At 43.2% G+C, this 26816-nt stretch overlaps 1 protein-coding gene across 1 annotated transcript in view; it reads left to right on the top strand.

The window, feature by feature from the left end:
- Positions 1 to 26816, top strand: part of LOC145413674 (glutamate receptor 1-like) — a 279310-nt gene that overhangs the window by 210681 nt on the left and 41813 nt on the right. Inside the window, exons 7-8 of the mRNA XM_080283353.1 lie at positions 12923 to 13114; positions 17309 to 17416. Of these exons, the coding sequence (XP_080139479.1) occupies positions 12923 to 13114; positions 17309 to 17416 (300 nt within the window). The remainder of the gene's footprint in view (positions 1 to 12922; positions 13115 to 17308; positions 17417 to 26816) is intronic.

Genomic DNA, 26816 nt, shown 5'->3' with positions numbered 1-26816 from the left:
TTATCTTTTTCCTCTCCTCTCCTCACCTGTTTCTTCTCTCACCTTTCCCCTCCTCTCCTCACCTTTCCTCTTCTTACCTTTCCTCTCCTTTCTGTCCTCTCCTCACCTTTTCTCTTCTCTTATTACCTTTCCTTGTCTCTTCTCACCTTTCCGCTTCTTACCTCTCCTTTCCTTCCTCTTCTTTCCTCACCTTTCCTCTCCTCATCTTGCCTTTTCACTCCTCTCCTCACCTTTCCTCTTCTCTTTTTACCTTTCTCCTTCTCGTCTCACCTTTCCTCTGCTTTCCTCTCGTCTCCCCAAACATCTCCAACACCTTCCTCTCGCATCCTCCAGGTGCAAAAAAAAAGGGAGGGGGGGGGGCGGGAGTGACCTCGACCACCTAATACGCAAATGGACTCCCGCGACTCTGCTCTTTAGGTAAAATTACTTGGTTTACGACCCACACCAAGCAACCGGATCCTCGTATTTCTCTCTCTCTCTCTCTCTCTCTCTCTCTGTTTCATTACTGGGTGGGATATATTTTGCAAACATTCCTCGTTGGAAGAGTAATATTACAGGTGGCTAGTGTAGGCGTCGTAACATTTTCTTCTTAGCGGCTTATTTTTCTCTTTACACCTTGGTATTCTCATCTGTGTTGTGTGTGTTTGCTCCCAAGTTTACCTCAGTAATGTGAAATAGGATAAAGTAAAAGGTGCAACATGCAAAATAAATCGCTGAGGAAGAAGTGTCAAGAAGTCTCCTGTGTCACCTTAAGTAGAAGAAGTGTTGTATTATATGACAAATTTTGTAATACAGTTGCAGCTGTATATTTCTGAGGATCTGTTCTGTAGGTAAAATTATTATGCCCATTATGATTATCATCTTCATTATTATTATTATTATTATTATTATTATTATTATTATATTATTATTGTTATCAAGCTTCGCCACAAAGCTTATTGTGTTAGGTGTTGTTATTTTTCTTTGCACTCTTTTTCTTAGATCATGATGATATACTGGAAGGTACCCTAGGGTAACCCAGGTACTTTTGTCCAATACAAATGACCTTGACCTATTTTTGAAGGTCATATGCTCATTTTGTTTTTTTTACAAAAATTGCATATTTGAAATTGAAATATCTCAGAAACTATTTGAGATACAGCTGTCTGCTTGAATATCCAGTGAAAAAAGTTTATTGAGAATTTTGGCTGAATATTATGCCATTTAATCTAGAGGAAAGTACTGAATTCAAATCTGCTCATTGTTTTCTTTGTAACACGTTTTAGAAAAAAACAACATAGCTGTAAAGCTGTAACATTACAGAAATATAGCTGTGGTCCCCCTCATCATCAGAAAGGAATATGGTTACAGTTAAGCATACAGTTGGACAATTATTGAGAAAAATGTAAAATGTACCCATACTACATTTATTTTTTCCACACCTTTGTCTTCCGATCTTGTTGATATTACACAAGAAGCTACCTGGGGTTAATCTAAGTACATGTTCCAAATATGAATGGCCTTGAACTAATGACAGTCACTACCATAAACACTTATGGCGGAGCGTCTTTATTGTGGCTACACAGTAAGTAATTACGTAACTAATTATTATTCATATTCTTATTCTCATCATCATCATCGTCATCGTCATCATGATCATCATCATCATCATCATTAATAATAATAATAATAATAATAATAATAATTATAATAATAATAATAATAATAATAATAATAATTAATAATAATAATAATATTATTATTATTATTATTAAGAACTCCACAGAATGTGGAGTTCCTATTGATATTGCATTCTTTCCCCCGCGTCATAATATATTCTCTCTTCTCTCTTCCCGCGTCTTCTTTCTTTCTTTCTTCTTTTTAGCACCTCAGGTTTTGTAATGACCTCATTAACACAGCTTTCTTTCTCACTTCCTGTTTTTCCAACCTATATTTTTCTTTCCTATTCTTCATTTAACACTTGCATCTTAATTTATGCTTCCGCTATCCTCAGTTCCCCCCTCCCGTCTCATTAATGTTTCCTGCTGCTGCAGCTGCTGCTGCTCCTCTATTAGGACTCCATATTATAATTACAAATCTTAATAGATAGATAGATAAATAGACAGATAGACAGCTCTATGCGAGCCTGGGAATGGGAAATGATCTTGCAAGTTACACTGAGAAAAAGCTGACGACAGACTAGGAAGTAGGAGTCAGGAGATGATGCAGTTAGTTGGTCAGCGATCACCAGGTGAACACACATACACACATACTCACACACAGGCTTCTAGAACTTTCCAATCACAAGGAACACACGTGATACGTCTCCTGTTTCACCAGAATTTAGGAAAGAGAGCTCAGAAGGAAGCTAGCCATAGAACAGACAGGTCGCAGGGAGAAGGGCTTAGCAACTTGAGAGAGAGAGCGAGAGAGAGAGAGAGAGAGAGAGAGAGAGAGAGAGAGAGAGCGAGACAGGGAGACAGGGACTCTGCTCAACTCACTAGTGAGTGAGAGACTTGTTAATATTTCCAAGACAAATAAAAATAGTCCCATACTATTCTTTACCTCTCCTGTCACTACATGACAAATGGGAAAGAAGATTATCTACTTACAAAGCTACTCAAGTATAACAACCGCTCGTCCACAAGTCTAATATATATATAACTCCACTACAAGTAACTACAAAGTCTTTTATGACACCTCCTCCTCCTCCTCCTCCTCCTCCTCCTCCTCCTCCTCCTCCTCCTCCTCCTGCTTCTCCTCCCCAGCCCTTTCCCATCCTCCTCCCCCTTTCCATCTCTTCCTTCTTCCCCTTTAACTCCTGCCTCTCCCGATTCCTCCTCCTTCTGCCCCATTTCTCCTTCCCCTCCCCTCCCTTCTTCTCCCCTCCCTTCTTCTCCCCTCCCTTCTTCTCCCCTCCCTTCTTCTCCCCTCCCTTCTTCTCCCCTCCCTTCCACACACACACACACAACCCATAACATCTAGACGTTTCGGCGAGACATGAACTAATGAAGGTCTCTCTCTCTCTCTCTCTCTCTCTCTCCACACACACACACACACACACACACACACACACACACACACACACACACACACACACACACAACATCTAGACAGTTCGGCGTGACATGAACTAATGAAGGTCTCGATTCTCTGTCGGTGTGTCTGTCTGTCTGTCTGTCTCTCACACTCTCTCTCTCTCTCTCTCTCTCTCTCTTTCTCTCTCACACACACACACACACACACACACACACACACACACACACACACACACACACACACACACACACACACACACACACACAACATCTAGACAGTTCGGCGTGACATGAACTAATGAAGGTCTCGATTCTCTGTCTGTCTGTCTGTCTGTGTGTCTCTGTCTCTGTCTGTCTGTCTGTCTGTCTGTCTGTCTGTCTGTCTGTCTCTCTACACACACACACACACACACACACACACACACACACACACACACACACACACAGCCATCCTCGCTCAGCCACCTTCCCTGCCTCCCCATCATACCCTCGCTATCTTTGATCTTTATATTTTCATTTATCTTCTCTCTTCCTCCCTACTTTCCTCCTTCATCTCTCTTCCCCTCTCTCCCCACCCCCATTTTCAACTTACCCACTGTCTCTTCCTTCTCTCTTTTCTCCTTTCTCTCTCTCTCCTCTTTCCTTGTTCCCTACCCTTCTTCCTTCCCTTTCCCCTTTATTCTCCCTCCCTCTCCCCATCCTACTCTCCTCCCTTCTGTCTTTCCCTTACGCTTCTTCCCTTTCACTCCCTTTCGCTCCTTCTCTCTCCCTGCTTTCCCCATTCTCATTGCCCTCCCCCCATTCTCTCTCTCTCTCTCTCTCTCTCTCTCTCTCTCTCTCTCTCTCATCCTGGTCCAACACAAAGCAACACGTCTCCCTTGACTTGTCTTAGAGCTGGTAACATCCATCTTGCTTATACTCAGGGGGACGGACAGTTAGCTCTGCCTGTGTGTGTGTGTGTGTGTGTGAGAGAGAGAGAGAGAGAGAGAGAGAGAGAATGGAAGAAGGAAGATCAAGAACAGCATAGTATCACATCAATCCATGCATGAAAGTGGCTGAAGACGCAGGAAGTGTAAGGGAAGGAATAGCCTGCTGAAACTTAATGCCAGGGAGAAGAGGGGACAGAAAGTTGTAAAAATATATTCGCTGATAATTAAAGTATACTTATTTTGCATAAGGAAAAAGGAGAAAAAAGAAAAATAATTGTTGCATATAAACCATGGGAGTTGTATAGGATAACCCATAATACAGTAGTTTTCAAAAATACATTACCATCACAATCTGGTAATTGGAAATGTTAGCGAAAATACAAACAGTTATTGTCATTGCAGTTTTTTGGGAGGTGGTAAAAAATCTGCAACAGTTACGGTAATATAGCAGTTGCAGAAATAGAAATCGCAATAATATATTGTAGCTGCAGAAATAAAAGTTGCGGTAATATTTGGTAGTTGCAGAAATAAACTGTAAAACTTTGTGGTGGTTACTGAAATGTACTCTTGTTAATAATGCGTTATTGTCAGTGTGTAAGGCAATTCCAAGAAGTAATAGCTACAAAAATTTACATTGCCTCCCCAGTTGCTACTAACAGATGTAAATATGTACTGTACATTCATTGCAGGAATAGTACGACAGAGGGACACAGTAGTTGTCTGGTTGCACTCACTGATTTCCTTCCCTCCTCACCGATCGCATTCTCCCCTCCTCCTCTCCGTCTTCTCCCATCCCTCTTTCTTCTTTGCACTCGCTTTTCTATCCTGGCCTTGCCTTCTCTCTCTCTCTACTCTCTGTCTCCCCTTCTTACCTGTCCTCTCTGCTCTCTTCCCTTTTCTCATCCCTCCACTCTCCCTCTCCCCTCCAGTCTCCCACATCCCTCCATTCTACCTCTTCCCTCCACTTCCCCTTTCCCTCCACTTCCCCTTTCCCCCCACTCCCCTTCTCCCCTCTTTCATTCCTGTTTCATACTTTCATTCTCGCTCTCCCCCCTCCCATCTTTCCCTCTCATCCTCTCTCCTTTCTGTATTCCTTCCTTCCTTTCTGCCTTCATTCCTACCTACCTCCTTCCTTCATTCCCACCCGTTCTCTCGTTCTCTCCTTACTTCTCCTCTCTTTCCCATACTCTCTCTCTCTCTCTCTCTCTCTCTCTACATGTGTGTGTGCGTGCGCTAGCCTACGTGCGCGCGCGCGCACTCCAGCCATTGCCCTCGTGCGTGACTCTGTATACTAATTTCAGTTTACATAAGATTTTTTTCAAGGTTCGTGTTGCGTGAAAGTGGTCTATCGTGTAAGTAGCTAAACTGTTATGAGGATGTTTGTTAATGCCGGGGAGAACAATAGCAGCGTGGGGAGAAGGCAGGCATGTATATTTTTAACGCCAACAGACTTTTATTTGATATACGGAGAATCTGAGCACCGTGTGGAGAAGGCCTTTTCAGGGTGTCTCACTTTTTTTTTTCTTGTTATATATTCAAGGAGGTTATGTTGAGGCTATTCTTTAGAGAAGAAAAAAAAAATGTATCACTCTACGTACAGTTGTACCATTTCCGGAGCTAAAGCTACTGATGATCTTAGGGGCGAAAATGGTCTGCCTCATAATTAACCCATAGGCCATCTGTAACTGTAGCTTCATGACGGCTGAGAATTGGGCCCACGTTGGTATAAGAGTTTTCTCTCAGAATTAATACTGTCCTCCTGAAGGTTCTTTGAAAGTCTCTCACGACACCATGTATATTCCTGAAGGCGCCAAACGATATTTTTCGGCCTAGATGTGTTAGGAGGGTATGTGTACGGAAGGCAAAAAAAAGTCTTGCTATCAACAGACGATTTTCCTCAGCTTAGGAGATACATTTTTAAACCAGCAGGGTATAGCCGTGGCTGCCTCTTTACCAGCTCAGCAGACAGTTAGTGGCGTCCATTAATTACACTGTTGATTAGGAGTTTCATTAAATAGCCAAAATGTCAACGCTCCTCACACTAGCACATTGAGCCGTCCCCACAACACAAAATAGAGGATGCTGTATTGGACTATCCTATACATAAAATGTATAACCAAAGAATAAAATGTCTTGGAATATGCATAATGAACTAGACAAAATTATATCCTCATTTTAAGCGTCCTGAAAAATGTATAATGTGTAAAATAATAATTCTCTCTCTCTCTCTCTCCTCTCTCTCTCTCTCTCTCTCTCTCTCTCTCTCTCTCTCTCTCTCCAGATATTGTGTTTGGGAACGGTCATGTCTCGAGTTTTGTTTACCAAATTCCCGGGTGGGTAAAGAGACAAAGTAGCTCATAAGACTGGTCTGAGAGAGAGAGAGAGGATATACTTAACCCTCTCTCACCTGTACTACGGCTTTGTTGTCGTTCTCTGCCTCCTGTAAGCTGGCCAGGATAACTGTAATGAGGAGTTTGGGGGAGGGATGTTGGGGTGGAGGAGGAGGAGGAGGAGAGATGAAGAAGAAGAAGGAGAAAAAAGATGATGATGATGATGATGATGAAAGCATTTAATGATATAATATATCAAGATCATGATGAGAGACACTTTCTACCACCATCCCCCATACTATTACCCGCATCTGTAGAATTTCTAGTTGGTCTGCATTTCTTTTCTAAGGATGAACAGGCTGGATTAAGAAGACATTACTCTATGTTCTCTTGACTGGCCTGGAAATCGATAGGGTATCAAGCCCCCAAGATCTGGCTATAATTTCTGGAGCGATGATGATGATGATGTGATTGTGATAGTGATGATGATGATGATGTTGGTTTTGATAATGGTGATGATGATGATATGATGATGATAATGATGGTAGTTGATGATGATGAGGAGGAGGAAGACGATGATGATGATGATGACGGTAATAAAACATACCTGTTCCAGTATGGCTGTTACCTACACTAATTATAATGGGGAGAAGGCTAATTACCTCCAACAATTAACAGGTGTTCCATACATAATCACCTAAAAATCTGAGACTTAATTAGTTCTAATTGGTTCGTTAGATACGAACATAAGTCCAAACAGATGTTAATGTAAATAAATAACGTAAAATGCAGAATCAGTGTGTAATAAGAATAATAAAAAACTACAAAACTGCTCTTATTCACTACCTTGGCCTGAAGTTGCCATCCTTTCATCTTTTAGGTATAGCAATAGCTTAGCACTGGAATATTATACTAGTCACGCAGACTTGCTGCTGTAAGGATATAGGCACAGAATTGTCTTTGTTTCTGCGACTGAGCTCCGTGAAGTAAGCAGCAAAAGGATGAAAATCTGGACCAAGTTAAGTAAAGTACTATCGTGCACCGAAACCTGTATTACCTACAAGACGATATTACACCCAGAAACGTAGCCCAGCATGTCATGTGGATTTAGTGGAAGTGGAGGATGTATATCATAGAAAATCCGGGTATAATGTGCCTGATAAATCACAGAGAAAGAGGTGTTACGTAGCCTTCTGTGTCACTTAGAACACGAACATTTGCCCAGACCGATGGCCATGTGACAGTTTTTATCCTTCTGTACGGTCCTGCGGCAGACCATCTCATTGCCACCAATCGGAATATATGAATGCCATAAAGATAATATCAGTGTCATATGCATAATAAGCCGCTTAGACACAGGTGCTACGAAGCCTCCTACGTCACCAAGAATACGAACATATGCCCAGACTGGTAGCCTAATGAAGCAGAATATCAAACAGTAATGTACATAATAATAAATCACAATGAAACTGGTACCACGAACACTGCTGTCACCTGGGTCCGTATTCTCGTCGGTTGAGGAAGCTCCGTAACACCTTTTCCTACGTGATTTATTTTGTTTATTATACCCAACTGCCCAGTTCTGTGTTACATAAATCCTTCCAATATCGCCATACTCTGCCTAAATAACGTACATTAGGATATTAACTACCCGTCTCCAAAAAATCAATCGATAAGGAAGATGTGTAAGGGAGCTTCCTTAACCGACAAGAATACGAGGCATAGGCTTGCATTCTCACTGGATTATGAGGCCTGTCCATCTTATTTTCCTTTGTCACATGAATATTGTTGTGACTGATGTTATTATTGACATGATCGATATTAAGTGGTTATAAAGAACATACGTGTTAAAAATTATCAAGGAATTGGTGTAAGGAAGCCAGCCAGGCCTAGACGCACACGACACCTAAATTACAATCACACACCTGGCAGATCGTGTGGATGGCGTGCCAGTGGGAGGTGTGGAGGGGTATGAAAGGTGGAATTACAGTGGATTAGCGTGGTCTTAGCTGGTTGCACTACGCTACAGGGGCAATTCCCGGGGTAATGTGTCACGCCGAAACAGCTGAGAGGCCAATAATCCTGTTAAGAGGCTTAGTATTCTCAGCTGTGCTCGTCTTCACATCACCACTCCTATATTTAATTTTAGAGGCCGATTATATTTGACGGTAAATTTGAGTGTCTTAACTGTTGATACTGCCGTTGTGGGTTTTGCTGTTATTATGACCATCACAGTTACCATCTATAATATTTCACGAATATATTTCCGGTAGGCGATATTAGTTTTCGTAATCGCAGTAGCGCAGAATTCTCAGTATTAAGGGCTTTTCTGTTTGTGTCCCGATCTGTGTGTTGGCCTTAACAGTAGGATATAAGATTATATGCTACGATTACATTTTACGATACTCTTGATTGTCAAACTGTCAATATTGCTTTTCGTAACCATGGCAACACAGAGGATTATCAGGTATTTTTGGTTTTGCTCCTCGTTTGAGCGTTATGTTACCCTTTGACTATATTTTACGGCTGTCTTTATTGCCCTGCTGTTACCTAGCTGTCGTTTTTTTTTTTTTTTCAACAGTAGCAATACAAGATTTTCATGGATAATTTTGTTGATATGGCGGCTTGTTATGCTGCTGTTAATTTTAGAACACTATTTTATTGCATTTTATGATAATTCCTGCTGTCCTAGTAGTGCCTAATTGTCCCTGTTGTTTCGCGTAACCATGGTAACGCTGAGAATTATTTAGGGATTGTGGGTTTTGCTATTTATATGTATCATTTGTGTGCATCACTTTTAATGTTAGGATGCGACTATATTCAACAATGATATTTTAAGGTTTTCTTGATTACCCTGCTGTTACCTAAACGTTGGTATTGCCTTTCGTTACCATGGCAGCATAGTTCTCTCTCTCGCTCTCTCTCTCTCCCCCCCCCCCCACACACACACACTCAGGACAGGAAATAGACTTACCTGTGAGGGTAATTGGTTCTCCTTCCGGCAAATTTCGAAATGGAAAATGGTGAAGCTAGATCGGCCAGATGTGAAATACGAACATAAAGGTGTGAAGGCTGAGGTGACAAGAAGGTGAAAATCAGGAAGGATGTACCACTCAGGCTTGGAGAGAGAGAGAGAGGGAGAGTAAAAGTGGAGGTGTGAAAATAGTGTGTCTGTGTTGTGGTAAAATAACACTGGCCTCTGTATTTTCTCGGCCACTGTCTGTCATCCTGGAAGAAAAAATATGGTACATCTGGGCATTGTACTTGACAGAAAAATAATAGAAGAAACACTTTTAGATTATTTTTCTTCCCAGTACAGTTTGGTTTTGATTATTACCTGTCCCCTCCTTGGAGGGGCCCGGTGGCGGGTATTGTTTTCACTCGGTTTGTCTGTCTGTTTGTTTGTCTGTCTGTCTGTCTGTCTGTCTGTCTGCCTGCCTGTCTGCCTGTCTGCCTGTCTGTTTGTCTGTCTGTTAACAACTTTACGTGAAACCTACTGGTACGATTTTGACTAAAATTACAAGGATGATGGGCTATGGCCTCCTGATCGTCTGATTAAATTTTGGGCCAAATTGCGCCAAGGCCCAGGCTATAGGTCCCCCCCCAAAAAAAAAAAAAAAAAAAAAAAAATCGCCATAAATCCTTTTAAATTCGTCATAGCGACATGAAACCAAAACCAGTCGAGCAGGGCAGTACTCCCAAGGTGGATGGAAAGCTGATGACAGGGAGACCTGGAGCTCCCGTTTCATCAGCCCTCGGGACTATGTCCCGACCATCCCCCTTTGCTGAACTTTTTCAGTGTCTCAGTAACACAGGGAGTAGACCAGCATGCTCTCCAATACAATTTTCTCCAACTATCAACACCAAGCTACATGCACAGTACACACCACACTTCCTCTTCAAAATTTTCAAAAAAATGGCGTCGAATAACATACTGTAGCCTTGGAGTCCCCAGGAGGGGGGACCATAAATGCCCCCACCTTCAGCCCCTCTCCCGGTAACGACTCAAGGTGCCTGGAACCACTGTCTGACTTCTTCATTTCTGCAACATTCGTGGCCTTTCGTCTAACTTTCGCTCTGTTGAGCACCACCTCTTCTTCTCTAAACCTCACCTTCTTTTCCTATCTGAGACTCAGCTGTCTGAGGCAACTGACAGCAAACCCTTTTCTGTATCCTCCTACTTTCTCCATACTCATTTAAAAGCCAAAGGTGGCTATTGTGTATATATACGCAACAACTTATCTTGCTCTCGTGTTCCTGAACTCGATTCTTCTGAATTCTCTACACTCTGGCTTCGGCTTTCCTGTCATTCTCTGACTAAATATATCTGTGCTGTTTACTTATCTCCTAATTCTACTGACTATCAAAAATTCTTTGACTATCTTACTTCCACGATGGAACACATTCTATCCATTTCTCCATTCTCTGAAATCTCCATTCTTGGTGATTTCAATGTTCACCACCACCTTTGGCTCTCCTCTCCTTTCACTGATCCACCTGGTGAACAAGCCTACACCTTTTCTATCTTTAATGACCTAGAGCAGCTTGTACAGCACCCTACCCGTATCCCTGACTGCCTTGGAGAGAGCCCCAACATACTTGATCTCTTCCTTACAACTAATCCTTCTGCTTACACTGTTAATCTTTTCTCTTCGTTGGGCTCCTCCGATCACAGCCTTATCACCTTAACCTGTCCTATCACTCCTGTACAGCCTGCGGACCCTCCAAAAGAACGTCGTCTGTGGCACTTTGGAGCTGCGGATTGGGAGGCCCTCAGGCAGTACTTCTTTGATTTTCCCTGGAATGATTATTGCTTCCATGGCCGGGAGCCATCTGGGTGTGCCGTGCGCATTACGGAGGTTATTCTCTAGGGCATGGAAGCATACATTCCTTTCTCATATCCTTTGACTAATGCACGAAAGCCTTGGTTTAATCACGCTTGTTCTAATGCTGTCCGCAACAAGGAGAGGGCCTATAAAAGGTACCAGAGCCAACCCACCCCTGAATCATATCTTTTATACATTTCTGCCCGGAATCGTGCTATTTAGCTCTGCTAAAAATAATTTCATCAGTACAAAATGCTCTCAACTCTCTAACTCGAACTCTTCCTGCTCCTTCTGGCACCTTGCCAAAAACCTTTCTAACAACTTTACCTCATCATCCTTCCCTCCTCTTTTCTACTCTGATGGCTCTGTAGCCATTTCTTCTACTGATAAAGCAGATCTTTTCGCTCAGAATTTCTCCTCCAATTCCACCTTAGACGATTCCAGTGCTGTTCCTCCATCACTTCCCCCCTCTGACTTCCTCATGGCTAACATTAAAATTTCTTCAGCTGATGTATTTTCTGCCATTGCTGGCCTCAGTACTAATAAGGCATATGGGCCTGATGGAGTCCCTCCTGTTGTTCTCAAGAACTGTGCTTCTGTGCTTACACTCTGCCTAGGCAAACTCTTTCGCCTTTGTCTGTCAACTTGTACCTTTCCTTCTTTCTTGAAGTTTGCTCTCATTCAGCCAGTCCCAAAGAAGGGTGACCATTCCCATCCCTCTAACTCTCGTCCAATTGCTTTAACATCCTGTATCTCAAAAGTTTTTGAGTCTATTCTTAATAGAAAAATTTTAAAGCGTCTTTCCTATCACAACCTTCTTTCTGATCGTCAGTATGGGTTCCGTCAGGGACGCTCCACAGGCGATCTTCTCACCAACCTTTCAGACTCCTGATCATCCTCCTTTCGGGACTTGACATCTCAAAGGCTTTCGATCGAGTCTGGCATAAATCTTTAATTTCCAAACTACCCTCTTACGGTTTCTATCCTTCTATCTGTGCCTTCATCTCTAGCTTCCTTTCTGGTCGTTCTATAGCCGCTGTTGTAGACGGCTATCGTTCTCCTAGATCTATTAACAGTGGTGTTGCTCAGGGCTCTGTCCTATCACCAACTCTCTTCCTTTTATTCATGAATTACCTTCTAAGCTGTACATCTAACTCTATCCACTCATATGCTGATGACTCCACCCTTCACCTTTCCATTCGATTCCCACAACGTCCATCTAAGCAGTTACTTCAACAGGCAAGGGATGTGGCTATGACACACCTAATGTCTGACTTGGCTTGTATCTCTGACTGGGGTAAAAATAATCTGGTTGTTTTTAATGCATCAAAGACTCAGTTTTTGCACCTATCAACCCGACACAATCTTCCACAGGTATACCCACTTATGTTTAATAATACTCAACTTAATCCTGCATCATCGTTGAAGATGCTTGGGGTTTCATTTGCTCGGGACTTGTCTTGGAAAGATCATATTACATCTCTTGTAAAATCTGCTTCTAAGCGATTGGGTGTGCTAAGCCGGCTCCGTTCCTTCTATGCCCCTGCACTATTGTTGACTCTATACAGGGGTTTTATCCGCCCCTGTGTGGAGTACACCTCTCATGTGTGGGGAGGCTCCCCACGTACAGCTCTTCTCAATAGGGTGGAGTTAAAGGCTTTTCATCTCATTAACTCTCTGTTTTCTTTTCCACGTACTTAGTCGACGTTAATGTTTGATGCTAAGAATTGTGTCCTCCTCCTCCTCCTCCTCCTCCTCCTTCCTTATGATTTTTCTTCCTCAGCAACAGCACTAAAATCAACCCATCCTCTCTTTCCCAGGCCCAGTCAGCACTGATCTACGACGCGGTGAGGGTGGTTGCTGAGGCGCTGACCAGACTAAAGCACAAGAAAGTGGACGTGTTTGGTGAGTCTTCTGGGCTGGGGGCGCCGCGGATCATCAGCTGCCACATTAATGACGCTGATCAGAGCGTCTGGGAGCACGGCGAGAAGATCACCAGGCACTTGAGGAAGGTGGGTCCAAGTGTAGGTGTCAGAGTGGGGCATTAGGGTGCCAGGGTGGAGTATTTGGGTGTCAGGGTGGAGTATATGGATGTCAGGGTGGAGTATTGGGGTGCCTGGGTGGAGTATTGGGGTGCCTGGGTGGAGTATTGGGGTGCCTGGGTGGAGTATTACGGTGTCAGGGTGGAGTATTAAGGTGTCAAGGTGGAGTATTAGGGTGCCAGGATGGAGTATTTGTTTGCCAGGGTGGAGTAATTAGAGTGCCAGGGTGGAGTATTTAGAGTGTCAGCATGGAGTAATTAGAGTGCCAGGGTGGAGTATTTAGAGTGCCAGGGTGGCGTAATTAGGGTGCTAGGGTGGAGTATTTAGAGTGCCAGGGTGGAGTATTAGGATGCCAGGGTGGAGTATTTGGGTGCCAGAGTGGAGTTTCATTGTCTAGAATGGTGGTTAAAGTGTCAGGATGTAGCATTAGGGTGTCTGTGGAATAGTGTGGTGTTAGGATGGACTTACGGGAAGGATGTCAGGAGTGGATAACAAAAGACCACCAGGGTCTTGAGGAAGGTGGGTGAGGAATTAGATATGAGCTGTAGAGATGTTAGAGTGCTAGAGAGGAAAAATAATTCTCTAGGGTGGAGTATTATGGTGCCAAGAGGATGTTGTTGTTGTTGTTGTTGTTCTTGTTGCTTAACCCTGGACCTCCTGACCCAGCGTACCCGTCGACCAAAGGTAAACACCCGCCCCTATAAGGTTGTCCTATAGGTTCCGTACACCGTTAATAATGAGTCTGTGTTTTAGTGTGGCATGTGCTGTGCAGTGCACCATTATGTGTGTTACGTTGTGTGGGTTTAGTGTACAAACGAGGCACATGTCGTCTGTGATTAGGCCCAGCCCAAATTTAAACTGGTATCTGAGGAGGGCTGGGTGATGTCCTGCTCTAAGCCTAGCCAGGGGAACTCGACCAGCTCTGGTTAAGAATACCCCTGGTGTGTGGATGGCAAGAGGGGTGGCATGTAGTTGTGTGTTCCGATCGGGTTGTTGTTTTGCCCTGCGCGTGAAGTGGGTAGGTAGGTGTTTTTTCAGTGATAGTGTGGGAATGTCTGTTGTAGGTTGTGGTAGGTTGTAGGATTGTGTCAGGGTGGGATAATAGAGTGTTATGAAGGATGGGTCAGGGTGTAAAGCTAGGTTGTCAGTGTGGAGTATTTAGGGTGTCAGGGTGTAGAATTGGGTTTTCATTGTGGAAAATTAGTGTCAGGGTGTAATATAAGGTTGTCTGGAATATTAGCGTGTCAGGGTTTAGAATTCGGTTGTCAGCGTTGAATATAAGGGTGTTAGGATTTAGAATTATGGTGTAATATGGAATATTAGGGTGTCAGGGTATAGCATTATGTTGTAGTATGGAATATTAGGGTGTCAATGTGGACGTGGGGTAAGGTGTCAAGAACGAATAAAAGACGATGCCAGACACTTGAGGGAGATGTGTAATGTGTTACAGTGGCACTGTGGACATGTTATGGTGCTAAAGAGGGTAACTATTGCACTATACCCCTTTTTACCATAACATGCCAGATTTTCGTCCTGTTGCGGCTTATTTCGCTTATTTCACGTAGCTGAATGGCAGAAAAGATATTGCTGAAGTTCCACATCCTCTCCACAGCACTGCTTCCTGACTGGCATCATATTCCAGTGTTAATCTATTGTTACAGCTCAGCATTCAAGGTGGAGAGATGGCAGTTTTAGGTTAAGTTAGGGTAAAAAGAGTACCGGTATAAGTGAAATATTAGGGTACAAAAAGTTCATAGCCATGGTTCATTTGCCTTCATATAGCACAGATTTTCGCGTAGCTCATTGACAAGAAAGACAGGCTTGACATCCTTCTATTCCCTCTTTGCCTTTAACTCATAAAATAGTTTTGTTAGTTACAAACCTTCCCTATAACAAATAACCTCGAAAAGACCAGCAGGTGTGCGGCTGTTTATTTTTCTATGTCAGAGATTTAAGGGGACAGGGTGAAGCGGTTGGCATCAAAAATTCTGTCCGCTCTTGGTTTTCTCTACACCTGCTTTAAAAATCAATGAAATGAATCCACAGCAACTTAAACTGATCACTTTATTAGGCCATTGATCAGTGTCATCTGTGTCAGTTGCTACAGATTCACCACACTGATTCTCATAGACCATGGAAAAAGGAGCAGGAGAAGCGACAGGACTTTTGACGATGACCGTACCTCTACCTCCGAACGTCATGGTTCAAGTCAAGGAAGGTTTCTCTCACCGAAGGAGTGACACTGCATCCTGGACAGAAGTGTTATGAGTCCATGGGTAGGCTGTGCGTACAATAATATCCTTGTGTAAGCGACGGAAGGCATTGGTATGGCAGCGGTGGTAGGGTGCTTAACGGATGAGGTGTGCAGCAGGTTTATGGGAATATGACACAGACAGCAGCAGGGTGAGCTGAGGCATGGGGGTGGTGGTGCGCTGTTAAACGCACATTACTATGTTAACGAGAGAGAGAGAGAGAGAGAGAGGTGGTGTCGCTTTGACACTGATACTGTACCTCTCAAGGATCTAAATTCTCTCTCTCTCTCTCTCTCTTGTTGTTTTTTATGAAAATCATAAAAAACAGCAAGGTCAGAAAAATTAATAATATAATGACAAGCAGCAGCACTGGGATTGCGACACCCACCACCTCCAGCTGGTCCAAGTGTCGAATATTTTACCTTGCCGTGTGACCTTGACCTTCGACAGATTACTCTAGAAATGTAATTGCTTCATCCTTGCCTAGCTCATATCCATTCCACCAACTTTGACTCAGATTGGGTCAGATCTGTTTGAGTTGACTTTGTCCTGAGAAGCAGACTGTCGAATGGAAAATTTGTATATTATGTAATAGTATTTTTTTAAAATTTAACATGACAAAATATTCATGACCGTTTTCAGCTCATTTAATGGTCATGTGTATTCATACTAGAGGGTTGATTTGACTAGAAACTAAGGAGACTGATTGGCACCCCATAGCAAAATACATCGAACATACACGCAGCCACGACTTAGTATTTGATTTGGGAGAGTGGGCCAGTACCATCACGTGAAAGCAAACCAGCATATAATTTCGTTACCCGTACTAAGTGTTGGTGTGTGTTTCTTGAATTATCTTGGTATTGTTGGTGTGTTTCTTGAATTATCTTGGTATTGTTGGTGTGTTTCTTGCATTATCTTGGTATTGTTGGTGTGTTTCTTGCAATATTGTGGTATTCCTGGGGTGTGTTTCTTGCATTATCTTGGTATTGTTGGTGTGTTTCTTGAATTATCTTGGTATTGTTGGTGTGTTTCTTGCATTATCTTGGTATTGTTGGTGTGTTTCTTGCATTATCTTGGTATTGTTGGTGTGTTTCTTGAATTATCTTGGTATTGTTGGTGTGTTTCTTGAATTATCTTGGTATTGTTGGTGTGTTTCTTGCATTATCTTGGTATTGTTGGTGTGTTTCTTGAATTATCTTGGTATTGTTGGTGTGTTTCTTGCAATATTGTGGTATTCCTGGGGTGTGTTTCTTGCATTATCTTGGTATTGTTGGTGTGTTTCTTGAATTATCTTGGTATTGTTGGTGTGTTTCTTGCATTATCTTGGTATTGTTGGTGTGTTTCTTGAATTATCTTGGTATTGTTGGTGTGTTTCTTGCATTATCTTGGTATTGTTGGTGTGTTTCTTGCATTATCTTGGTATTGTTGGTGTGTTTCTTGCAATATTGTGGTATTCCTGGGGTGTGTTTCTTGCATTATCTTGGTATTGTTGGTGTGTTTCTTGCAATATTGTGGTATTCCTGGGGTGTGTTTCTTGCATTATCTTGGTATTGTTGGTGTGTTTCTTGCATTATCTTGGTATTGTTGGTGTGTTTCTTGCATTATCTTGGTATTGTTGGTGCGTTTCTTGCATTATCTTGGTATTGTTGGTGCGTTTCTTACATTATCTTGGTATTGTTGGTGTGTTTCTTACATCATCTTGGTATTGTTGGTGTGTTTCTTGCATTATCTTGGTATTGTTGTTGTTGGTGTGTTTCTTGCATTATCTTGGTATTGTTGTTGTGTTTCTTGCATTATCTTGGTATTGTTGGTGTGTTTCTTGCATTATCTTGGTATTGTTGGTGTGTTTCTTGCATTATCTTGGTATTGTTGGTGTGTTTCTTGCATTATCTTGGTATTGTTGTTGCAGGTTGAGATGGAGGGACTGACAGGCAACATCAGCTTCACGGACGAGGGTAAGAGGAAGCTCTACTCACTGGACGTGGTGGAAATGACACTCAACATCGAGACGGTCAAAGTGAGTTTGCAATTTATCCTTGTTTGGCTTTCCCCTTATACATCATCCACGCACTTGATGTAGTGCTGCCTACTCCTTCCTTAGCCTTTATCATTCTTTTTCTGTGCCTGCCCTCCTCTCTTCCTATTTCTCCCATCTTTCCCGTCACTTCTTATTGCTTTTTTTCCTTTACAGGTGGCTTTACATTGAGTGACAAGCCTAATGGTTTCCTGTAAGCCAAGAAACCATTTACAACGCTGGGTGGTAACCATATAACCAACCCATACGTGCTCCCTACGTGTCAGCAAGTGGGTTGGTGGAGGGTTAGTGCCCCTCCCCGTAAAACAACTAACTCAAAGTCAAATGGCCACCCCTTACGGGATTATGGCGTCTGGCAGTAGGTAGGTAGGTACTTTGTATCTTTATTTTCTATCTCTCTTTCACTCTCGTTTGAGTTGATCTTTAACGCCAAGGTCGTCAGAGGGGTGTGATGAATGTTGAGTCTCTCTCTCTCTCTCTCTCTCTCTCTCTCTCTCTCTCTAACAGAGACCGTCAAAGTGAGTATTAGCATCTTCAGTCCAATACCGTGCATTTGATTTTCTCTTGGTTACCCCAGACGATTGTTATCAGCGTGGAGTGAGAGATAACGGGAATTATAACCAGCGTCTCCAGTTCCCACATTTCCATTCTGTATGCCATTGTTGCATTCCATGCTGAGTTTGATTTTTCCAGCAAGATCATTCACCCAGTGTTTCTTATTTTTTACTCTAATTTATCCTTTCCTAACCCAACCTAACAGATTACCTAACTGACTAAGAAACTAACCTAACCTGATACTAAGAAAACTAACCTAACTTAACCAAGAATTTTCTAGGTAAGGAAAAATGTAAAAATAGTACACAGAATGGAAATCACGAACCCCTAAATCTCATAAGTTTAATAAAATCGCTTAGACGCAGCAGGAATAAAAAATACGTCATCATAGTGAAGGGGTGGTGTTGGAGAGGGATACCTTCATGTGCTGGCACCGATATAACTGGTCGGGTAAGCTGCCTGGCTGTACAAACGTCCCTGAACTACTTAACCTGAGCGGAGGAGGATGGACGGTCGGAGAAGGGAGACAGCCTGCAGTCCATAAGATTCACGTTACATATGAACCTGGGTCTTTACTGCTAGTCAAGAAGTTCAGCAATATAAGCTTAACATTTACTCCTCTTTGCTCACCACCGCTCTGTTTGTCGTTCTTCCTCATATATCCATTTTAACTCCCCGAGTATGTTAATGACAGACGACCCTGTACTCATATATATAGCCTACTCGCGTGCTTGCGTGTGTGTGTGTGTGTGTGTGTGTGTGTGTGTGTGTGTGTGTGTTTGTTTGTGTGTGTGTGTAAAGCGTTGTTAACTAGCATAAAAAATTGTAAAACATCAACATACTCATGGGTTAACATTTTTTAAAGCACATTATGTAATTATCCTGTTTTATACACTAGTTTCTGTAGTATACAGTTTTCTCCTCTCGTAGCAAGTGCAGGCATAGTCAGTGATCCTTGTGCAATCTGGAATTCCAAACTGATGAATAAATAATGACAAATAGACCGTCAGAAAATAGAGGTTTGCCCACACCTTCAGGCTCTCATTCTTAATTATTCGACTGTGAGCTATTTAACATTTTGTCTGCGAATTACCAACTTTATTATGTGTACGTCTGTAAGTTTCCGTGTGTGTGTGTGTGTGTGTGTGTGTGTGTGTGTGTGTGTGTGTGTGAGAGAGAGAGGGGGGGGGATGCTATAAAGTGGCCATGGGGGAGAACATAAAGGCAATATTATGAGGAGCGGGGGGGAGGAGAGGATCAGGTGAGACATATATAGGGACACATGAGGTGGGGGGGAGTGTTGGTGGGAGAAAGAGAGGAGAGGAGGAGGAACACGAGGTAAAGGAGGGAAGAGAAGAGAGGAAAAGGGAGAGAAGAGGAGGAAAGGGAGTTAGAGAAGAGGGAAAGCAGAGAGAAAGAGGGTAAAGGGGAGATGTGAACTGAAAAAGGTGGTAAAGAGGAAAAGGAAGTAAGAGAGGATTAGAAGAGACTGTGGTAATGGAACATGCGATGGAGAGAGAGAGAGAGAGAGAGAGAGAGAGAGAGAGAGAGAGAGAGAGAGAGAGAAATGACTAGATGAAAGGCAGAGAAACAGCCAGTAGGTAAGTGTGTGTGTGTGTGTGTGTGTGTGTGTGTGTGTGTGTGTGTGTGTGTTTTGCGTACATACTTGAACTGGACATGTTTTTTTACCCATCCACCTCTAAGAATTTGACTTTGTCCATCGTGTGTGATTGTCCTTGATGATGATGATGATGGTTTCTTTTATTACTTTTATCGTACTCTTTTTCTTGGATATCTTTTGTAATTTTCCCCACATGACTATTTTCACTCTCTCTCTCTCTCTCTCTCTCTCTCTCTCTCTCTCTCTCTCTCTCTCTGTCACCTCGTTGATTTTCACGAACTTTCCTCTTTATTCCTTTCTCCATATTTTTCTCTTCCATCTCTTTATTCTTTTCTTTATTTCTGATCCTTTTTCTTTCTCCCGTTTCATAATTCCTCTGTTCCCTTCCGCTTCTGTGTGTGTGTGTGTGTGTGTGTGTGTGTGTGTGTGTGTGTGTGTGTGTGTGTGTGTGTGTGTGTGTGTGTGTGTGTGTGTGTGTTTCCAACTTTCGTGTATTCCACAGTCCCTCGCGATTTCGTCCACAGTTTTCCTTCGTTCCCCAGTCAGTTTCTGTTTCCCAATATCCTTCTCTAGTTAATTCCTCCTTTCCTCCCACGTCCCTCCCTTCCTCCCGTGTCCTCTACTCCACCTCTCGGGGCGGTAGGAGAGGGAACAGGAAGTCATCTCACACAGGCACCAACTTTCTGGGTCGTCTTCGTGTCCGCCACTCCCTAAGCACGCTTCATTAGCGACATCAAAGGCCGGACTTCCAGCCTCTTGCTTCCCTCTCATCGCCTTCCCTCCTTCTTTCAGCCTCTCTCTATCTTCTGTCACTCCCTCCCACCTTCCCTCTGCCCATTACTCTCCCTCCTGCCCTCCATAAATCCCCCCCTCTTCCCTTCCGCCCTCCCTCCCTCCTAGCCTCTTCTCCCCATTCTTCTCACCCCTCCCTGCTCCCCCCCCCCTCCATCAATTTTCTTTCCTCGCTCTTCTCACAGTACCTCTGTGCTTCTCATCCTCTCTCCCTCCTCCCGAACTTCTATCTCTTTCCTCCTCTCTCCCTCCACTTTTCCTCCTCCATTGAAGTTTTCCAATAGCCTGTGATGCCTTGGTAGTCCAGCAGAGGAAGTAAACACAGGAGGTTTGGGGAGGCTCTTGCTTACCCTACTTTTGCTGTTTTGTACTGTAGTCTTGAAGGGTCTCTCTCTCTCTCTCTCTCTCTCTCTCTCTCTCTCTCTCTCTCTGCGTGATTAAGAGACGTCAATTAGAATGTGTAGGATTTCCAACTTGTGTTCTTTGATGTTTCCTTCTCAGGATTTGCGTCAGAGTCAAGACATGAATGCCAAGTTCTTCAGCGCCATCCCTATCCCCAACCATTTTCCTATTAGCGGGATTATTCAGCTGTTTTTCAGGGCTTATTCAGGTTTCAAGGCCCTTGTTTAGCGTTTATTCAGGTGTTAGGGCTCTTATTCAGGACTTATTCAGGTGTTAGGACTCTTATTCAGGGTTATTCAGGTGATAGGGCTCTTATTCAGGGTTATTCAGGTGATAGGGCTCTTATTCAGGGTTATTCAGGTGATAGGGCTCTTATTCAGGGGTATTCAGGTATTAAGGCTTTTGTTCACGGTTACTCAGGTGTTAGGGCTTTTATTCATGATCGCTTAGGTGTTGGAGCTTTTATTCAGGGTTATTCAGGTGTTAGAGCTCTTATTGAGAGCTTATTCAGGTGTTAGGGCTCTTATTCAGGGCTTATTCAGGTGTTAGAGCTTTTATTCAAGGTTTAAGGGTCAGCCAAGAGACTTACCTGTTATTTAGCAGAAAAGATATAAAATCATGATCACATGGCAAGGTCAGTTGACGCAGTTCATATCCTTTTTAGACCAAACACAGAAGAAATGTTCAGGGTAATGCAAGGAGAAATGAGTTGTATTTTGAGAGTAGTTAGTCAGATGTCAAGGTCACAGGGAAAGTCAAATGTTATGGTCAGAGGGCAAGGTCAGCTCAAGCAGTGGCACCAAACTTGCTGGAAGCGCTACGGGTCAGGCAAGATGGAAGTGGTTTGATTTTGAGAAGAGTCAGTTAAAGGTCAGGGTCACAGGGCAGAGTCAAATGTTCGACCCATATACCAGTTGTTGGTGCTGGGCTGGTGGTGGTGTTCCAGTGTTCCTTGTTTTATCTTTTGACGCCTCCACCACACACACACACACACACACACACACACACACACACACACACACACACACACACACAAATATTTTACTGAAGAACTACAGACCAACAAAACACAAAACTGCGCCTCCACCACACTACCTACCACACGATCACAACCACCATACCATCACCACAGAAACTGCTAACCGAGGAATCACAAACCCACCGTCAATAAAATATACCAGAAAGAATCATAGAGTCATATCCACCACCCCTTCACCGTTAACCTACATCACCAGACAAACACAAATTCCTCCACTGCAATACCTCGTAAAAGATACACAACCACGAAAAAAGAGACTCGTTTCACAATGCTCGTACTTCATAACACACCGCCACCACCAAAACCACAGGCACCTTTATTTACCACACCACCATCACCAACTCCACTGGCACCTTTACCTACCACACCACCACCACAGAAATACCTCACCAAAGAAACAGCCACGAATAAAGACTCGCTCAACGATACTACCTAAGACACCACCACCACCACCACCACCACAGGCACATTTACCTAATCGCACCACCACGACAGACATATTACTTTAGCACACCACCACCACCTCATCCACCACTGGCACATTTACCTTACCACACCACCACCACCACAAAAATCTCACTGAACAAAGAGAAACGACTCTGTCCCTCACACCACCACCATCACTTCCTTCACCACATCACAACCACCACCGCCACCTCACCTCTTCTCTTTTGACGCGTTAAGCTGGGTCGGTAAAAGCCAGCACACTCCTGTAAAAGTTTGTAGTGGCTGGGGTGCGTGTGAGTGGAATAGTCAATGTATTGCTATCAGGGGGACCCGTCCCTATGAATAGCAGATGATTCCATGTGTGGGGGTCGGTGCAAAAATGCCAGCTACCTATGGACGCCTTCTTTTCTCCCGTGTACTCAGCCCTTACCTTTATATTATCTTTGACTTGTCTCCGTGTGTTTGTGCCATTGCCGAGTTACATTTTGACCTCCTTGCATACTCAATTTTTCCCTTGCCTCTTGGCTTCACTTTTCTTCCACTTCTGCTTGTTTCTTAAAGTCACCAGTCTTTTCAATACAGTGAGGTATATTTCTTGCTTTCTTCTTGCTGTTTGCCTTTGCCATTGCCTTTTTTCTTTATCAGGACACCCAGTCCCTGTGAATAAATGATGCTTGCAAGTGTAAAGGTCGATGCCAAATACTAGGCGCCTGCAGACCTTCTCTCCGCTCCCACGAGGCTTACCATCTCCTTTTCTTTCCTTCTTCATTTCTGTAGCTTTCCTTAGTGCAATGGCTCCCTTCATTTTAACATTACATGACTTTTTTCCCTTTACCTTTCCCTTTCTTTTAACTGTTGTTTGTATTTTTTTTACAATTTTGCAGTCTGGCTTTAGTCCCGGTCTCTATGATTTTTTTTTTTTTTTTTTTACTTTATTTCCATACTTTTCGTTATTTCTTATTTGGCTCCTCTTCCTCGTTTTTGTCTTTATTTTTGTGCATTCCAATTTTTATTTCCCTTCACTGCTCTGATGTGTTTATATTTTTGTCATTGCTACATGCCGTCTTTTCCTTGTTTGTTGTCTCCCCCGTCCCTGTGCGTTACTAATGATTGCAAGTGTAAAGACCATTGCAAGAATACCAGTAATTGCAAGTGTAAAGGCCATTGCAAGAATACCAGTAATTGCAAGTGTAAAGGCCATTGCAAGAATACCAGTAATTGCAGGTGTAAAGGCCATTGGAAGAACATCATTGAAGGCCACTGCAAGAACACCATTGATTGAGAGTGTAAAGACCATTGCCAGAACACCAAGCACCTGTGGGCCCTCTTCTTTCTCCCATGTGGCTCGCCCTCACCCTCTCTGTCTATGTTCTCTCTCTTTATAAGTATTTTTGTTTTTGTAGTTGTGCAATACAATGATTTTTTTATTATTCGTTCCACATGCATCTACCTTTTTCTCTGCCCTCTTTTCTCCTATACAGTTTTGTTTTGTTTTCCCGTATTATCTTTCAAATTATATTCTCACTACTCACCGTTGCCTTCTTTTTGGCTGTCAGCAGTGATTGCAAGTGTAAAAATCATTGACCATTTATTTTCAGATCAGCGTTTTTATTTTGACAGCATATCTGTATCTGTCTGTCTGTCTCTGTCTGACTATATCTCTCTGTCTAAGCTTTTCTGCCTGTCTATCCCTGTTAGTCAGTCAGTTAATCTATCAACCTATCTGTCTTTCTATCAGTATCTGTCTGTCCATCTATATATAAAACACTCTCTCTCTCTCTCTCTCTCTCTCTCTCTCTCTCTCTCTCTCTCAGTGTTTCATTTTTTCCTCGTAATGTAATGGTAAATCGATACAGAGGTCATCAGATTAATGCATGTGGTTGATACTATCCTTGTAGGCGTCAAGGTGAAGGGTTGGAAAGACAGGGGAAAGGAGGGGTTAGAGCAGACCCTCCAGTATAACAGATCTTTCCCAGCCTGATTAAAACTGTCTGTAGGTAGCAACAACAAAATGTAAATGACATCACTCAGGTTGTTATGAGCTGAATAAAACCATCTCACGTTCTTTGGAAAAGTAATGCTAGAGTTTCCCCGATAGTGAGAGAGTTAATGGTGACTGTATTTACACTCTGAGGCCTCTTTGAGTCACCCGCTCAATAAACGTCATGAGAAAGTAGGAATGCAGTATCAGATGTCAACAGATTCGTATGGTATAATTCATCCTGTTGGCATTCTTCAAGTTTCTAGTGCAGACTTGTGATTGACATTACTGTTTGTGTCTGTATGAAAGGTAGCATTATAGGTGACAAAGACGTATACTCGCTGACTTTGGACGTGTTGTTATGGTTTCTTCATGTTGTGTCCAGACGAGCGTAGAGCAGACTTTTGGTATAGATCCCTCACTTGCTGCTTCACTGCAAGAGGCCTCCCCCAGGATCAATGTAATATACCAGTAAATTCCGTCACCAGAACCTAAAGGTCAGTAGTATCTTTTTTTCAGTTTGTATAGTCTTGACGTGAGGCCTCGTGTGAATGGTTGGTAGTTGGACGAATGCGTTGGTGTTTGGGATTTCTAGTGTTGATGCGAGAGTTCGTGTGTGTGGTTGTGTGGTTGGCAGTTAGAGGAATGTGTTGGTATTTGGGATTTCTGGTGTTGATGTGAGAGTTCGTGTGTGTGTTTGGCGGTTGGAGGCATGTGTTGGTGTTTGGGATTTCTGGTGTTGATGTGAGAGTTCGTGTGTGTGGTTGTGTGGTTGGCAGTTAGAGGAATGTGTTGGTATTTGGGATTTCTGGTGTTGATGTGAGAGTTCGTGTGTGTGTTTGGCGGTTGGAGGCATGTGTTGGTGTTTTGGATTTCTGGTGTTGGTGTGAGAGTTCGTGTGTGTGGTTGCGTGGTTGGCAGGTCAAGGGATGTGTTGTTAACTCATTCTTGCTGCCTTTAGACGATTTGCGAGTTACGAATACCCTGTTTGAAAATCTAAGCTGAATAAAATCGTCTGAAGAAAGCAAGCAAAATCATAAAAGTCATCACCACACTGGATTGCTTAGCATTATCCTGTTGGCTTTGTGTGATTTTTTGGTTTAAGCGTGTGAGTGGGTAGGACAGGGAAGGTTAAAGTGGCTGTTCGTATGCATTATGTATTGTTTCCCTCCCTGCCTGCTGCCTCGCTGATGGTAATGCGTTTAGCTTTGCATCACTGCCTTCTCTTCATCTATAAAGGGCTTCAGTCAGCTGTCTTGATTTTTGACAGGAGACGTGTGAGAAATTTTTGATGTGCATTTTTTTTCTTGAGTTTGTCTGTTTAGGGGTTAATGAAGGCTGTATCTAACCCCTCCAGCTCAAAAAGTCTCTCTGAAAGCTGAATGAAATCGGCTGGTGATATCAAGAATAGCTCACAGTGAGACATTAACACTTCATGTACTGGTATGGAAGAGGGGCGGGGGAATCCACATTTAGCCTAGGAGACTTGCCTGAGTCTTCGGTATCAGTTCTATGAGTTTTAGGGTGTGGAGAGAAAGTCTGGTTGATGGTAATGCGTTTAGTTTTGCGTCGTTACCATATCTTTCATTTCTCTTTATCTCCGGCTCTCATTTTTATTTTTTTGTAGCATCGTGGACCTCTGTTTCTTCTCTCTCCAGCTCTCTTGCTTTTGTACAGAAATCTTGAGAGCTCTTGGATAAGGCTCAGTATTTGAATGACATGATTAATAGTAGTATATTGATACATCTCCTCAGTTGGGTGACGCTTTTTCTAGTTTACTCTTGCTGCCTCCAGACGATTTTACATAGCTCAGAGATTCATCAGACTGGAAGAGTTGCATACACACGTCCTGCTGATTGTTTTCACTACCTGGGCGTTCTTCTTTTCTTCTCTCTTCTCTCTTCTCCTTCACGCTATTATGTTATTTCCCTTTTACATCTTTCTCTCTCTTGCTCCTTGATTTTCGTCGCTTTTCTTCCCTGTTTCTTCCCATCTCTGTTCCCCTTCCAACCCCTTTTCTTCTCCCCTCCTCCCCAGTGCAGTCTTCTTCCCTGTTACCTCCCATTTCCCCGCTCTCCTCTCCCTAGTCTTTATTCTCACCCCTCCCGTATCAGTGTTCTCTACTTCCCTGTTACCTCCTATCTCCCCTTCTCTCTGTACTTCATCTCCTTTCATCTCCATCCCAATGCTGTCTTTATCTTTTTTACCTCCTATCTCCTCTCTTTCTCTTCCCACTCACTCACCTCTTTCCTCCTTCGGAATGCTCTCTTTGTTACCTTCTACCTTCTCTGTCCCTGTTCCTTCACCTGCCTCCTTATTCCCAATGCCATCTTTCTGTTTCCTCCTAAATCCTTCTCCTTCTGCCAGTTCCTCCCCCTCCCCTCCCCTCCCCTCCCTTCCTCCCCTCCCCTCCCCTCCCCTCCCTCCCTCCCCTCCCCTCTCCTCCCCTCCCCTCCCCTCCCCTCCCCTCCCCTCCCCTCCCCTTCCCTTCCCTTCCCTTCCCTTCCCTTCCCTTCCCTTCCCTTCCCTTCCCTTCCCTTCCCTT

This window comes from Coenobita brevimanus, chromosome 1 (assembly GCF_032717465.1).
Source record: "Coenobita brevimanus isolate Jiangsu-jjx chromosome 1, ASM3271746v2, whole genome shotgun sequence".
Classification (NCBI taxonomy): Eukaryota; Metazoa; Arthropoda; class Malacostraca; order Decapoda; family Coenobitidae; genus Coenobita; species Coenobita brevimanus.
Note: the sequence above shows the minus strand (reverse complement) of the source record. Positions and strands in the feature narration are given on the sequence as shown.